Source organism: Girardinichthys multiradiatus, chromosome 19, assembly GCF_021462225.1.
Source record: "Girardinichthys multiradiatus isolate DD_20200921_A chromosome 19, DD_fGirMul_XY1, whole genome shotgun sequence".
Classification (NCBI taxonomy): Eukaryota; Metazoa; Chordata; class Actinopteri; order Cyprinodontiformes; family Goodeidae; genus Girardinichthys; species Girardinichthys multiradiatus.
In genome coordinates this window covers 36,749,636-36,765,010 of record NC_061811.1, presented here as the reverse complement: position 1 = coordinate 36,765,010, position 15,375 = coordinate 36,749,636, and the positions used below count along the sequence as shown (strand labels likewise).

General features: G+C 46.2%; 1 protein-coding gene across 1 annotated transcript in view; it reads left to right on the top strand.

Annotated features, from left to right (window-relative positions):
- The window catches only part of LOC124884997 (nesprin-2-like), a 101,957-nt gene that overhangs the window by 27,229 nt on the left and 59,353 nt on the right, over positions 1-15,375 (top strand). Inside the window, exons 10-11 of the mRNA XM_047393122.1 lie at positions 10,762-10,920; positions 13,357-13,523. Coding sequence (XP_047249078.1) covers positions 10,762-10,920; positions 13,357-13,523 — 326 coding nt within the window. The remainder of the gene's footprint in view (positions 1-10,761; positions 10,921-13,356; positions 13,524-15,375) is intronic.

The window sequence follows — 15,375 nt, the reverse complement described above, 5'->3', positions numbered from 1 at the left end:
GGTTGGGTTGGGTTGGGGGGCAGGGGGTGGCTGTGTGGGAACAGATGGTGTTGTAATGAGCTGAAGGGCTTTAGAAGAAAATGCTTTCCTTTCAAAATGAATTTGGGGGAGGGGGCTGGTGGTTTACTGACTGTCACTTTAAAATGTTTGCATGAAACAGTAATCTATCAGTCACCATGTGTGGGGGTGTAGTGTTTATTGATCTCAGTGGGAAGGGGTGGGTAGACCCTGAGTCCCAATAGATTGCTGATGCTTATTTCTTTAGATTTCCTTTCCAAGGCCTCAGATGTTGTAATATCGTGGATGGATCTCAGGCAGAACGTCTGACAGCTGACATAATATGAAGACATAAAGATTACCCACATAAGTGATGCTTAGCATTGTTCTTTATCTCCTGTACAAAGAGCTGTCAGTCACTGTGCAGGATTAAGTTTCTGCCAATCCCCAAAACACCCACTGTCTCCAGAAGATCTTTGAGTTCTCCTACACCAAAATGTTCAGTCTTTTATGGGTTGTTGACCTCTGGAAGACCTGTCATCACTAATGGGATGCGTGCCTAAAACCAGCCACAACACTTCTGAATGAAGCCATATTGTCACAAGAGTTGCATCCATTGCTGATGCTACATGTAAGACTATAACTGCAGAAGTCAGAAGTTTATCCAGGCATCATAACCAGCTGCAGGTGGCTTTTACCAAAGTGCCATCAAACAAATCAGAGCAGCCAGTACTGGATGGAAACAAGGTAGCTGTTAGAATACTATGTACAACACTGACATGGATTGGATCTGGTTATCAGAATCCCTCACTGGAAGTAATAGAGGCAGATATGGACCTCTGTGCTGAAGATTAGACAAGATTAGTCAAAGGAAAAGTTGGTCAAACTACGTAAAGCCAAACTAGAATTAAATTAAATCATCGACAAAAAAAACCCAATTCTTTGTACAAAGACTTCGTATACAAAACTTTGAACATGGCAATAAATCAAGTAACGTTTTAGCTAACCAACTAAAAATAAAGAAAGAAAGAACAACGATATTTTCTGTAAAAAATTTGACAGGGAATACAGTTTATGATCCTGAAAGAATAAACAGCACTTTCAGAGATTTCTACCAAGCTTTATACTCACCACAGATAGACCCGTCAGATAATGACATTGATCAATTTCTGGATAAAGTAACAATTCATAAACTATCAGGTAATCAAGCGATGGCCCTGGATGTACCACTGACTTCAGCCGAAATCCAAGAAGCTCTAAAAAGCATGCCCAATAAAAAGGCTTCAGGCCCAGATGGATTCCCAACAGAGTTTTACAAAGAATTCTACAATATTTTGGCCCCAATATTCCAAAGAATGGTGCAGGAAACCGAAATAAATGTCAGACTTCCGCCAAATATAAATTCTGCCAACATCACTCTCTTGTTAAAACCAGGAAAATACCCAGTACTCCCTACCAGCTACCAACCCATATCCCTTATTAACTTCGATCTCAAAATAATCTGTAAAGCCCTTGCAAAAAGACTAGAAAAGGTTACTCCTCTCATAATACATTCTGACCAAACTGGTTTTATTAAAGGTAGGCATTCATCCTCTAATTCATGCAGATTACTTAATTTAATAGATTATTCCTACAGTAAAAATATTGAGACCAATATATTATCTCTAGATGCAGAAAAAGCATTTGATAGAGTTAACTGGAAATTGTTGTTTGCAACCTTGACTAAATTTGGTTTTGGAAGCTCTTTCATAAACTGGATAAAAATATTATACAGTTCCCCAGCGGCACGTATCAGGACAAATAACCAAACATCTTCCCGCTTCTGTCTTCAGAGGGGCACCAGGCAGGGATGCCCACTTTTGCCCTCATTATTTGCTATTTTTATTGAACCACTTGCAGCAGCAATCAGACAAACTAAAGATATTAAAGGCATAAAATGCAGGAATATTGAACATAAAATATGTCTTTATGCCGATGATGTATTACTCTTTCTCCAGCATTCGCAAACCTCTGTCGCTCAGATGATTGGATTGATAACTTCTTTCTCAAGAATTTCAGACTATTCCATAAATTGGTTAAAATCAACAGTTCTTCCAATTAATTGTTCGTTCAACAATTTTCCTAATGTACAACTACAATCAGGGAATATTACATATTTGGGCATTAATGTGTCAACTAGATTGGCAGATTTAACAAAACTAAACCACATCCCGCTCTTAAAAAAAAGTGGAAGATGATCTCGCTAGATGGAAATCTCTACCCATATCACTCATGGGCAGGGTTGCTTCAATAAAAATGATGGTCTTGCCAAAAATCAATTACTTATTCTCAATGATTCCGAATAAACCGTCATCTGACTGGTTTAGATATCTGGACTCCTCCATCACTAAATTTCTCTGGAAAGATAAGCCCCCACGTATTAGCCTAAAAACACTACAAAAGACCAAAGATAAAGGAGGACTAGATCTGCTTAACTTTCATCTTTACTTCTTAGCTAAAAGGCTACATTACATCTCAAAATGGTTTAAACACAGTCCTCTAGATGAACCCTGGCTACACGTAGAACAGACATTATGCAATAATATAAAGATTTCCGATCTACCATTTATTAGCTCAAATATAAAATGGCATGTATGCTTCAAAAGCCTCAAAGTCAACACCTCTCTGACAGCATGGTGGGAATATCTAAAAATGACAGGGTCTTCACTAATCCCATGCAGACGTACACCCATCTGGAACAACCCCGACATCCTACAAAAAAATAATATGATACATTTTCCATATTGGAGGAGTAAAGAAATTGAATACCTGGAACATATATTTTGAAGGAATTCAGTTCATCCCATTTAACAGATTAATTATACAATACAGGATGGACAGGAATACATTTTTAGAATATCAACAAATTACATCTATAATAAAAAATAAATTTACACTTAATAATGTTGGGTTACAAATGCCATCAAGTGAACTAGAGTTCCTAAAACTCAACCCCCCCAAATTAATGTCTAAAATATACAGGACACTGTCTAATATAGATGAATCAATTTCCCTTCCTATTACGAAATGGGAGGTGGACTTATCAGTTAACTTTGACCAAACATTCTGGTCTCAGATATGTTCCAGAACTTTTAAACTGACAAGTAACCCCAGTTTGCAATTAATACAATATAAAATCCTTCATAGAGTATACTATACAGGTCAATGGATGTTCAGGATGGGCTTGGCACCTTCCAATATTTGCTTACACGGCACAAGCAATATACCAGATAATTATATTCATGCACTATGGTTATGTACACCCGTTCAGAGGTTTTGGTTCCTGATATGTGAAGACTTATCAAAGTGTCTGGGATGTAATATTTCACCTTCCCCTTCAGTTTGCTTGTTGGGCAACTTAGATGATGTTATCATAGAGACAAATTCAGTTCACATGGTTTTCACTGCCTTATGCGTTGCTAAGAAAACTATCCTCATGAACTCAAAAAATAAAAACCTTCTTAATATTAATCAGTATAGAAATTTTCTTTTGGATTATATAAGCCTTGAGTCAGCCTCTGCCTCCACGTCAGATCAATCTCTCTGGGCTCCTTTAATCGGCTACATCACCTAGTGGGGGTGGGGCGCCCTTGGCTTCATCCTGTGGGGCGTTTTGGCGGATTTGGGGGGGTCTCTGGGTTGGGGCATTTGGGGTGTCCCTGGGCTGGGATCGCTGGGGGTCTGGCGCTGGGGGCTGTGGTCCCGGCCGGGGTGGGGCTTTGGTGGCTCTTGGGGGGGACATCTGGTAGCTGCATGCGATGCTTTTGGGGGGCCTGCACCGACGGACATAGGTCACTGGCCTGGTGCCCATGCTGCTCCTGGGTGGGTCTGGGGTGGGCTTGGGGGCTCGGGGTCCCTGGGGCGTATCGCCCCCCGGGCTGGGGTCCTGGCTGGGCCTTGGGGGTCTTGGGTCCTAGCGGGTATGTCGCCGGTGTTTTGGGCTGGTGCATGCCCGTGCGCCCGGCCCTGGCTCGGGGACCTTTGGTGTATCGGTGGGCATAAGGGCCTCCGCAACTGGCGGGTAGGTCCCATCTCATTGTAGGTGCTCCTTCCTTCAAGGAGCACATTCTGCTGGCGGGGAGTAGGGTCTGCGGGAGGGGGTGGGCGGGGTCAACCTGGGTGTCCTATGTCTAATGTGCTGTGGGAGTTGTTCAAATGTTGGGGTGGGTGTAGGTTTCCTTCTGGGGTGGGGATGGGTGGTTGGCCTTGGATGGTTGGGGGTGTTGTTTGGTCTTGGGTGGTTCCGGCTCGGTGCCGGTTCCTTGTCTTGGTTCCGGTTAGTGACGCCGGCCCCTTTTCTGTCTGGGGGAGGGGGTTCGGAGGGTTCTGCATGGCTGGATTGGTCTCGGCTTCCGGATGGGTTTTGGTTTTGGCTCTGTGGGCTCTCTTGCCTTTTGTGGGCCATGGGGTGGGTCTTCTTGCGGGGCTGCTTCTGGCAGGGGTATGGGTGTCGGGCATGTTCTAGGACCTGGATGGTGCAGGTCTTCTTTTCGTGGGGGTGCACTTTCATGGGGGGCTTTGTTTTTGGGGGGCTGGTGGGGGCACATTTGCACAGTGTGAGCTTTTTGTGCAGCTTTTGCTTTGGGTGCTCTTTGCTGCATTCCGTCCTCCACTGTATGGCATGCTGTGATGTTGGGGCAGTGGTCCTGTGCGCGGCGGCTCTGACCTCTGGGCGTGGGTGCGGCAGGGTGGGCTTCGCTGGGCTCTGCGCTTGCGTCGGGCTTCTTGGCCTCGTACTGGGGTGGGGTTTGCTCGTTTGCTGGATGGTTCCTGGTGGGTTCAGTGGGATTAGTGGTCCTCGCCGTGCCCCTACAAATGCACAGAAGGATGGGTGGTGTTGCTGTGGTGCTGGCTCAGGGGGATCTGCAGTCTGGCTCGGCTGTATCGTTTTTGCTTGGCTGATCTGGATGTAGGTGGGTCTGCGTCTCTGGATGGGGTGTGACCTCTTTGCTCCGTGTGCTGGGGCCTTTCTGTGGCACCCTTCGGCTTGCTGGGCCGGCATCTTTCCTTTGGGCATGGTAGTGGGCGGGGTGGTGCATCGTGGGGTCTGCTTGACTGGTCCGGTGGTCTCGGTTCGCCTGTCTATGAGGGGGGTGTGCATGTACCTATCATGGCCTGGAGCTTGCATTTGGGTGGGCCTGCCGTTTTGGGTCGGGTGCGGTTTGGTGGCTGCCTTGGTGTTGGAGTGGGATGTGTTTTGTTGCCCTGCTTGCCTGGTTGTGGCTGCCGTCTGGTGCCGGGCTTCAGGGGCTGGGCGCTCTGTTGGCTCTGCCCCTCGTGTTCGTGGGTGGCTGGGCGTGCTGGTCATGTGCCTTCCTTTGTTTGGCGTACTTTGGTTGTGCTGGGCTGGCTGGTCTCCTCCTTTGTTTGGAGTGGGGCCGCATTCTTGGCCGCTTCTGGCTGGGGGGGGGGCTGGGGACGTTGGTCCCGGTTTTCAGTTGGTTCTCAGTGCCTGTTACCTGTCCCTAGTTTTTTTGCCCAGCAGATGTGCCTATGCCTCCCTCCTTTGTTGGGACTCGCCAAATGGGGGTGCCTATTGGGGTCAGCCGGGGAGCTGGCTCCCTGGGAGAGCGGTGTGCCCCCCAGTCCTTCCCTCCCCATCCCCGGACACCTCCCTCTGCCAGCTCCATCACAATACCACTCATGGAGGGCCTTGGGGTGCGGGTGCGCCATCGGAGTGCCGCAAGGGTTTTCCATCTCTGCGGTCCCATGGCAGCCTGTGCCGCAATTTTATTGTACAACTTAGACACTCTCACTTATAATATTTTCATGACATTCACATGTAGGGTCTAGGGGGTGGGCGCACTCAATGGCATCAGGAGGGAGGATATCCTAGTAGCCTAACCTCTGGTGCCTGCGCTCACCTCTAAGGGTATAATTGCATTAAGACATTGAGGGTTCAGAGTGGGGGGACAGACCCTCTTCCCCACCATTTTTTTTCTTTTTAAATGCACACTACAACAACACGCATCAACACCCCATTTGAGCTGGCAGAGGCAGGCTTTGGGTCTTTTCACACCCCCATTTGCTATTTCCCATCTGTGGTCGGAGGCCGGGAGAGGGAGTGGGCCCTCTAGTTGGGTCTGGGCTGGGGGTCAGGTCTTGGGGATTGTCTGGTGCTGGGCTGGTGTTTCAGCTCTCTCGGGATCGCTTGGGTTCCCCTTTTTTTGTTTTTGTTTATTTTTTTGCGACAGGTTGGGTCTTGGACTGCTCCCTCTCCTGGATCAGCTTCCTCCCCGCCACACCGCCTGCCGGTGGTTGGAGTCTCTGCCCGCTGGTGTACTTGTGGTTCTCAGTGTCCGGGGCCGGGTGCTTTGGTGTGTGCTGGCTCACTCCCGGTGGCTGCTTGCTGGGGCCTGGCCCCCTGGGCTCTGTCGGGCCTCTGCTTGGGGGGTGGTGTGTCCCGGGGTCTTGGGACTCTGGGTCCATGGATATCCAAGATGGCGCCGCAGATGGTCGCCTCGGCGTGTTGGTGTGCATTGTTTTGTTTTGTTTTTTGCTTTAAAACGGTCTTCTGTGATGGTACCCGGAGCTCTCTCACCAGAGAAGAACTCATGAACATCAGGGCTACTACACCAGAGGAGTTATTTCCCACTTTTCTGCCTACTGCTCTGGAATTTTTCACGCGGTGAAACACCGGAAGAGAGGGAAACGGGCTGGGATGCTGGTGCGTCTTCGCCAGCGTGGACAACGAACACTGTTACCTGGAATATTTCTCTCTAACGTGCGCTCACTTCCCAACAAAATTGAGGAACTACAACTGCTGTTGGGGAAAAACAGGGACTTTTATTCATCGGCAGTTTTGTGCTTCACGGAGACGTGGCTGTGTGGATTAATACCGGACTCTGCGCTGCAGCTGGCATGATTCCAGCTCTACAGAGCGGACAGAGACACGGAACTCTCCGGCAAAGCGAAAGGTGGAGGAATCTGTTTTTACCTCAACAGTGGTTGGTGCAACGACATGACAGTGATTCAGCAGCACTGTTCTCCAGACCTGGAATCCTTCATCATAAACTGTAAGCCTTTCTATTCCCCCCGTGAGTTCGCTTCGTTCATCCTGGTCGGTGTTTACATCCCGCCGCAAGCTAACGTCGCACAGCGCATGCTTGCCGACCAGATACTGAGTGTGGAGCGGACCAACCCGGACTCCTTAGTAATCGTCGTTGGCGACTTTAACAAAAGTAATCTCACCCACGAACTCCCCAAATATAGACAGTTTATAAAATGTCCGACCAGAGAGGACAACATTCTGGATCACTGTTACACCACCATCACTGGGCCAATCCGACCACATCATGGTCCACCTGATTCCTGCATACAGGCAGAAACTAAAGCTCTGCAAACCTGTTGGGAGGACGACAAGGAAGTGGAGCAGTGAGGCTGTGGAGAATCTCCAGGCGTGTTAAGGCTGTACAGACTGGGATGTGTTCAGGACTACTACCAACAGTCTGGACGAGTACACAGAGGCTTTGACTTCCTACATCAGCTTCTGTGAGGACAGCTGTGTACCATCATGCACCAGGGTGAGTTACAACAACGACAAACCCTGGTTCACAGCTAAACTCAGAAGGTTAAGACTGGATAAGGAAGAGGCCTTCAGGAGTGGGGACAAAGACATATACAGAGAGGCTAAGTACAAGTTTGGCAAGGCAGTGAAAGAGGCCTAACGACTGTACTCTGAGAAGCTCCAAAACCAGTTCTCAGCCAACGACTCTGCGTCTGTCTGGAAAGGGCTCAAGCTAATCACCAACTACAAGCCGAAAGCCCCCCACTCCATCAACAACCGACGCCTCGCCAACGACCTGAACGAGTTCAACTGCCGCTTTGAAAGACAAAGGGACAGTCCTGCAACCATCCCCCACGACGCCCCCCAATAGCTGCAGCCACAATCCACCACCCCCACCTCCCCAACCTCAAGAGGGGCCTTGGCACCTCCAACCCCCACCCTGAAGTTTCCCCCCACCAGCCCCCTACCCACGCCGAGGACGGCTCTTTCCATCCAGGAGAGGGACGTCAACAAACTCTTCAGGAGACAGAACCCCCGGAAAGCTGCTGGTCCGGATTCTGTCTCACCAGCCAGCCTGAAGCACTGCGCTGATCAGCTGTCTCCAGTCTTCACAGACATTTTTAACACCTCACTGGAGACATGTCATGTGCCAGCCTGCTTCAAGTCCTCCACCATCGTCCCTGTTCCCAAGAAGCCAAGGACCACAGGGCTTAATGACTTCAGACCCGTCGCCCTGACCTCTGTGGTGATGAAGTCCTTTGAGTGTCTTGTGCTCTCACACCTAAAAGACATCACCGACCCCCTCCTGGACCCCCTGCAGTTTGCCTACAGAGCCAACAGGTCTGTAGATGATGCAGTCAACCTAGCTCTTCACTTCATCCTCCGGCACCTGGACTCCACAGGAACCTATGCCAGGATCCTGTTTGTGGATTTCAGCTCTGCCTTCAACACCATCATCCCAGTTCTGCTACAGGAGAAGCTCTCCCAGCTGAGTGTGCCCGACTCCACCTGCAGGTGGATCACTGACTTCCTGTCTGACAGGAAGCAGCGCGTGAGGCTGGGGAAGCACGTCTCTGACTCCCTGACCATCAGCACCGGTTCCCCCCAAGGCTGTGTTCTCTCTCCTCTGCTCTTCTCCCTGTACACCAACAGCTGCACCTCCAGTCACCAGTCTGTCAAGCTTCTGAAGTTTGCGGACGACACCACCCTGATCGGACTCATCTCTGATGGTGACGAGTCTGCGTACAGATGGGAGGTGGACCATCTGTTGGACTGGTGCAGCCAGAACAACCTTGAGCTCAACGCTCTAAAGACAGTAGAGATGGTTGTGGACTTCAGGCAGAACCCAGCCCCACCTGCCCCCATCACCCTCTGTGACTCCACAATTGACACTGTGGAATCTTTCCGCTTCCTGGGAACCATCATCTCCCAGGATCTCAAGTGGGAGCCAAACATCAGCTCCCTCATCAAGAAAGCCCAGCAGAGGATGTTCTTCCTGCGGCAGCTGAAGAAATTCAACCTGCCAAAGACTATGATGGTGCACTTCTACACAGCCATCATTGAGTCCATCCTCACCTCCTCCATCACCATCTGGTACGCCGCTGCTACAGCCAAGGATAAGGGCAGGCTGCAGCGTGTCATTCGGTCTGCTGAGAAGGTGATTGGCTACAGTCTACTGTAGCCAATCGCTCCAGGAACTGTACACTTCCAGGACCCTGAAGCGGGCAGGGAAGATTCTGGCTGATCCCTCCCACCCTGGTCACAGACTCTTTGAAACTCTCCCCTCTGGCAGGAGGCTGCAGTCCATCCGGACCAAAACCTCACGTCACAAGAACAGTTTTTTCCCATCTGCCACCAGCCTGGTTAACAAAGCCCGGAAACCACCCTGACACTCTCCCTTTCCCCCACACCCCCCCTTTTTTGCTGACAGGACACCTGTAATCTGTAACTCTATGCGTTACATTAACGCTCAGCATGGACTCCTGCTTTACTTGCACTGCCATACTCGCACAATGATCATCTGCACTGTTGTATTGCTCTTGCATCTTATACTGCTCTATATTTACTCTCACTCACTTAAAACTGTGCACATATATTTATATTATATTGTAGATATGTTTATACTGTTTAATTTGTATTGTATTGCACCGACTACGCCAAAACAAATTCCTTGTATGTCCAAAAACGTACTTGGCAATAAAGCTTTTCTGATTCTGGGGATCTGCTCGGGCGTGGACAGCTGCCGGCGAGGCCTGTGGGCTCGTCGTTGCGGCTCCCTCGGGCTTCTGCACTGTCGCTGCTGGGTGGCTCCCCTGGGACTCTCCACTGCTCTTCTCTGGGGGGTTTGCAGGAGTCCCGGCGGTGGTTCACCTGGGATTCCTGTGCTTTGGGGGGCCTTTCGATGTCTGTGGCTTGGATCTCCTCAGTGTCCGTCCAGGGGCCATGGGGCAGGCCTGTGGGTCCTCACACTCGCTATTGGATATTTTTGTGGAGAAACCTTGTATACAAAAGCGCGTCCACACTCATACTCACAGGTGTTAAGCTTCAGGTGTTGACAGATACACAGATGTTCTATATTGGGCTGCACTTCTCACTAAGTACATTTTACATTTAGAATTACCGTGTAATATTTTGTTAAATTAAAAAAAAAAGCAAGCAGGGTGTAATCTTGTATTCTCTTCATCCTTCTTTCTCTCCTCCACTCTTTCCTCCTTTTCTCCCCATTTTCCACCATCTCTCTCTTTTTTGAGCTCCTTTTTTCCTTTTCATTTCAGTCTCCGTGTCCGTAACAATTGAAATATTCCCAAAGAAGTTTATAATAAAGTTTCTTTTATAAATATCAAGCGGAGCTTTAAAGCATTAGCTGTGCTCTTTTAACTTGACATTGTTTTCCTGATGATGCTAATAGGAGCATTCTGGAGAAGGTGCATCACCTGTTAAATAGGCAATTGTTCAGTATGAAAGAATGGGAATAATGACACACTTTGACAGAATGGCAAAGCATGTCATCCTAAGAGCTCTTGGTTTGTTGAAGTGTACCAAGTCTTTATAAAAGTTCATAGTTCTCTAACTAGACCATTGTAGGTCAAATGAAGAAGTGGCATGCCTTAAATCTAAATCAGAGAGTTTCTGAAGGTTTTTTTTTACCCTTCATATACAAAAATACATAAACTCGTAAAGCCTGTTTCTTTTCTGCCCTCCAATCCTGTTTGTGATAGGTGTCTCTGCGGAAACAGGAGATTGCTGACCGTCTCAATGCATGGATCATCTTCAATGAGAAGAACAAAGAGCTGTGTGAGTGGCTCACACAGATGGAGAACAAGGTGGCTCACACCTCTGACCTCAACATTGAAGAAATGGTGGAAAAACTAAAGAAGGTGGGAGGCTGCAGCAAAAACACAGTCTATACACTGTCACTGAGATACTGATGGATACTTTAACAGCAGCCAAAGTGACCTTCAGAATTATTCATGCTTTGTGAACTTTTTCTCATTTTGTGTTATTACACCAACAAACAAGTTCAATTCAGTTTTATTTATATAGCACCAATTCACAACACATGTCGTCTCAAGGCACTTTACAAAGTGAATTCAAATGAATCATACAGATATCAAATCAGGTACATACATTCTAATTAATCCTAACTATCAAACAGTGCAGTCAGATTCAGTTTATTATTCAAATTGATTAAGAGTTATTCTATCTAAGGAAACCCAGCAGATTGCATGGAGTCAGTGACTTGCAGCATTCACTCCTGCTGGATGAGCATGTAGAGACAGTGGACAATCGCTTGATTTGACTTTGCAGTTGAAGTTGAATATATTTGTCAAGTAAAAAGGAAATTATACATGGTTTAATTTTTTTATGAAGTGTGGCATGCACTCAGGGCCCTTTGTTCTGATACCCCAGAATAAAATATGATGCAACCAATTGCCTTCAGAGGCCACCCAATCAGTAAACTAAGTCCAGCTGTGTGTGATTTATTCTCAGTATGGATTCAGCTGTTCTATGAAGGCCTCAGAGGATTTTTAGAGGACATTAGAGAACAGCATCAGGAAGACCAAGGAACACAGCAGACAGGTCAGGGTGTTACAGTTTAAAGCAGGGTTAGGTTCTAAAACAATATCCCGAGCTTTGAAAATCTGACAGAGGTCTGTTCATTCCATCATCTGAACATGGAGAGAGGATGGATCCACTGCAGAGCTACCAAGACATGGAGGTCCACCTTAACTGACAGGCTGGGCAAGGAGACCATTAATCTGAGAATCAGCCAAGAGGTCCATGGAGAAGATGCAAATATCCATAGCTTAGGTTGGAGAATTATCTGACAATAATTTGTTGAGCACTTTATAAATTTGGCATTTGTAGAGGAGCACAAAGAAGAAGCAGTAAGAAGTCCCATTTACAGATTGACTGAAGCTATGTAGGAGACACAGAAACATATAAGGTATTCAGCTGAGACGAAAAGAACGTATAGCTTACCTGTGGAGGAAAGCTAACACTGAAAAACACAAAACACCGTCTCAGCGGTGAAGCATGGTCATGATGTGGAAAATGCTTTTGTTAGCAGAGAGAAGGAAGCTTGTCAGATTTGATGGGAAGATGGATGGTGCTAAATCAAGACAATCCTGGAGGAAAGCCTGTTAGAGGTTGCAGAACACTGGGTGGAGGTTCACCTTCTGGCAGGATAGCCACCCTAAATATACAGCCAGAGATGCAATGGAAGAAGTTAGATCAAAGTATTTTCATGTATATGCATGAGTGGGGCAGAATAGGGTTGGGAGAGAGGTTGAGGGTTTATGGTTACACCTGGGTGGCCAGTCGGGATTTGGAGGCTAGGTGCACCTGTTGGGGCCCGCTGTTGCCTGGGGTCCTGACTGGTCTGGTGGGTCTCTGAGTTCTGGGGGGAGTGGATATGTGTGTGTGTGTATGTTAGAATGGCCTAGTCAAAGTCCACATCTAAATTTGTGGCAAGGCTTGAAAGATGCTGTTCAGAAGTGAACGAGTTGAAACTGCGTAACATCTGGGATTTCTGCTCAGACAGAGCTGTACAGTCTAGACTGCTCAGTGCTGGTGAGGTAGTGGTTTACAGAGATGTGTGAATTTCTTCATGAACTCTAAGAGATACATCAGCTGGTTTTATTTGAGCAACAATCAAGGTTGGTTGTTTCAATCATGATCCCCTTTTATTTGCTATATTGCAGGTGGAAGTAACTGGAAGGGTGGCAAGGAATAAAACCCAATGTTATTGTTAATAAGACAAAAATAACAGGATGGCTCTAATTCCGTTTTTGTCCAGCCAAGTTTATGGTTTCTCTCTGGAGTAAAGCTTGTTGAGAGATATGGAGAACATCCGCAGTGAGAAGAAAAGATGGTTTTACAAAACACCTTTTAAGGTTTTCCTTTATTTTTTAATTATTTTTAAATTATTTTTTTGTGTATCAGGCTAAACTCAGCTCTTTACATTACTAAAAATCAGACTATATTTAAGGGTTTATAATTTCCAAGAAGTTCGACCTTTTTCATTTTCAGTACAATCCTTGGGAACATCTCTCCACAATGTAGAGCAGTATCTCAAAGTCTCTTCATTAAGAGATTCATTCATTCATTCATCTGCTATACTGCTTATTCCATAGTGGGTCACGGGGGAGCTGTTGCCTATCTCCAGCAGTCTACGGGCGAGAGGCAGGGTACACCATGGACAGGTCGCCAGTTCATCCATCCCATTAAGAGATGGATGAACACACCCTGATGCCTGACTGTTTTTGGATTTTATTTATTTTCTTCTTCTTTTTCTTTTGTTTCCTAATAAGGACTGCATGGAGGAAATCAACCTGTTCAGTGAGAATAAGACTCACCTGAAGCAGCTTGGAGAGCAGCTCATCACAGCCAGCAACAAGACCAAGGAGACGGAGATCAACGATAAGCTTAAAGACGTCAACGACCGTTGGCAGCATCTGTTTGACCACATAGAGGCCAGGTAGGAACAAAATGGGGGAACGAAACTCCTGATGGTCATGTCTCAATGAAGCAGAGGCTCTTTGTTCTGACCTCCAGTTGTAACCGTAGTTATGACTGGAGAGTGAGTCGGTGTCCCTGCTGTGAAAAGCTGCAGTAATACTTAACTGCTACTACTGATGTTGTTCCACACTGGCCATACAACAGTTTAAACAGGGTAAGGGGAGCATGGGCTGTCTCTTAATGACTATTACTGTCTTTGACAAGCCTATAATTATCTGTTGCTCAATCATATCCCAGACGTGTTATTTACTGCTGTGGTTGACCTTCTTCTGTTTTATGTTGAAGAACAGCTGTTACAATACCTGTAGATTAAAAGAAAAAGCTCCACATCACAGAGTACAGAGTGATATTAGTTTATAAAATCTCATCTCATCCTGTTTGCAAAAACATAACATGGCATGGGCCTGTTATCAATATCATCGCATTCAGAGGTTTTCAAGATATGATTTATAAACCACTGACATTTTCAGGCCACCTAATGACATAGCAGAGAAAGTTCCAGAGAGCTCAGAGTGCCACCATATTGCTTTTCCCACACCTGCTGCTGCACAGCCTTGGTTGTTGGTTCACTAACTAAAGGAGGGCCACCCATCAGTCTTTTTCAGGTGACACTTGTCTGAAAGTTGTGAGTTTAGCAGCTGAACGAAGACTCACGACCTGAGCAAATCTAGTGACTAATATCAGCTTGTTATACAAGCTGTGTTTTTCTCTGACATATTTGGTCATATCAACTTTAACAACACTGAAAACCTCAAGCGACAAAAATAATCAAGAAAAACTTAAAAACATCCTTTTTTTTAATTTCCTGTAAACTATAGTAAAAAGTGCATTTAATGATGGGCAGTAAATTAGTGCACTCCTACATTTATTCCCACTAAAAATGGGTAAAATCATACCAGGTGAACATGAAGAGAACATGATTACCCAGCTTTTAGAAGCACAGATCTTGATCTCATTAAGATCCTGTGGGGTGGCTTGAATTAGACTGAACAGGCTCCCAACTCCTTCCATACCAAGGCCTACTCCACTACCTACACCAGGATCGGATCCCAGGGGGGGAAGACGTACCTAATCATAATCCTAAGATGTTTATTCAAACCTACTTCATCCTGTGTGTTTACGTCTCCCTCAGGGGTCCGAGCGCCAAAGAAATCATCTTTCATTCATAAATTCTTTAACTGTCTTCCCGTTGTTTCTCCTTTATGTGAGTCTTTCCAGGTTGAAATTGTTTAATGGGTGAAACAGGGAGAATTTTTCAGTTGATTTAACCACTGATGTGGGAACATTATTTTCCACAGAACTGAAAATTGAATGGGGTGTCCTAATGTTTTCAATGTTTTTATGATTTTGTAAAGAAGAGAAGAGAGATATTCTGTGCAATAGCAAATGGAAAACTACTACCAAATGTATCATTGTGTTTTTGCTAGGTTTTTGCTATAGATATTTGCTATAGATATCAGTATGACAGTAACACTCAGTGCGCTACCATTTCAGCAGCAGTAGGGCTCTCCATGGCTTTTCTGGTCCAGTTAACATTCATTAGAAAGTATTATACACGTTTGTTCTACATTTATGTGTTAATATTGGGATATCGTGAAACTGTGGTATTTTTACTTTCCATCAGAGCAGCAATATGCAGCACGGCTGACGTTACGAGGATATGGAAGATGAAGATTAGATTTGGCATCACAGTGAAGAAAAAGTGTTAAAAATAAAATGTAACTGCACATGTTGAAAGTAGGTATGTTACTATATGAGATTCCCCTGGTATAAAACACCAGAGTTTTAGGGTATTAACACCAAACTACAAC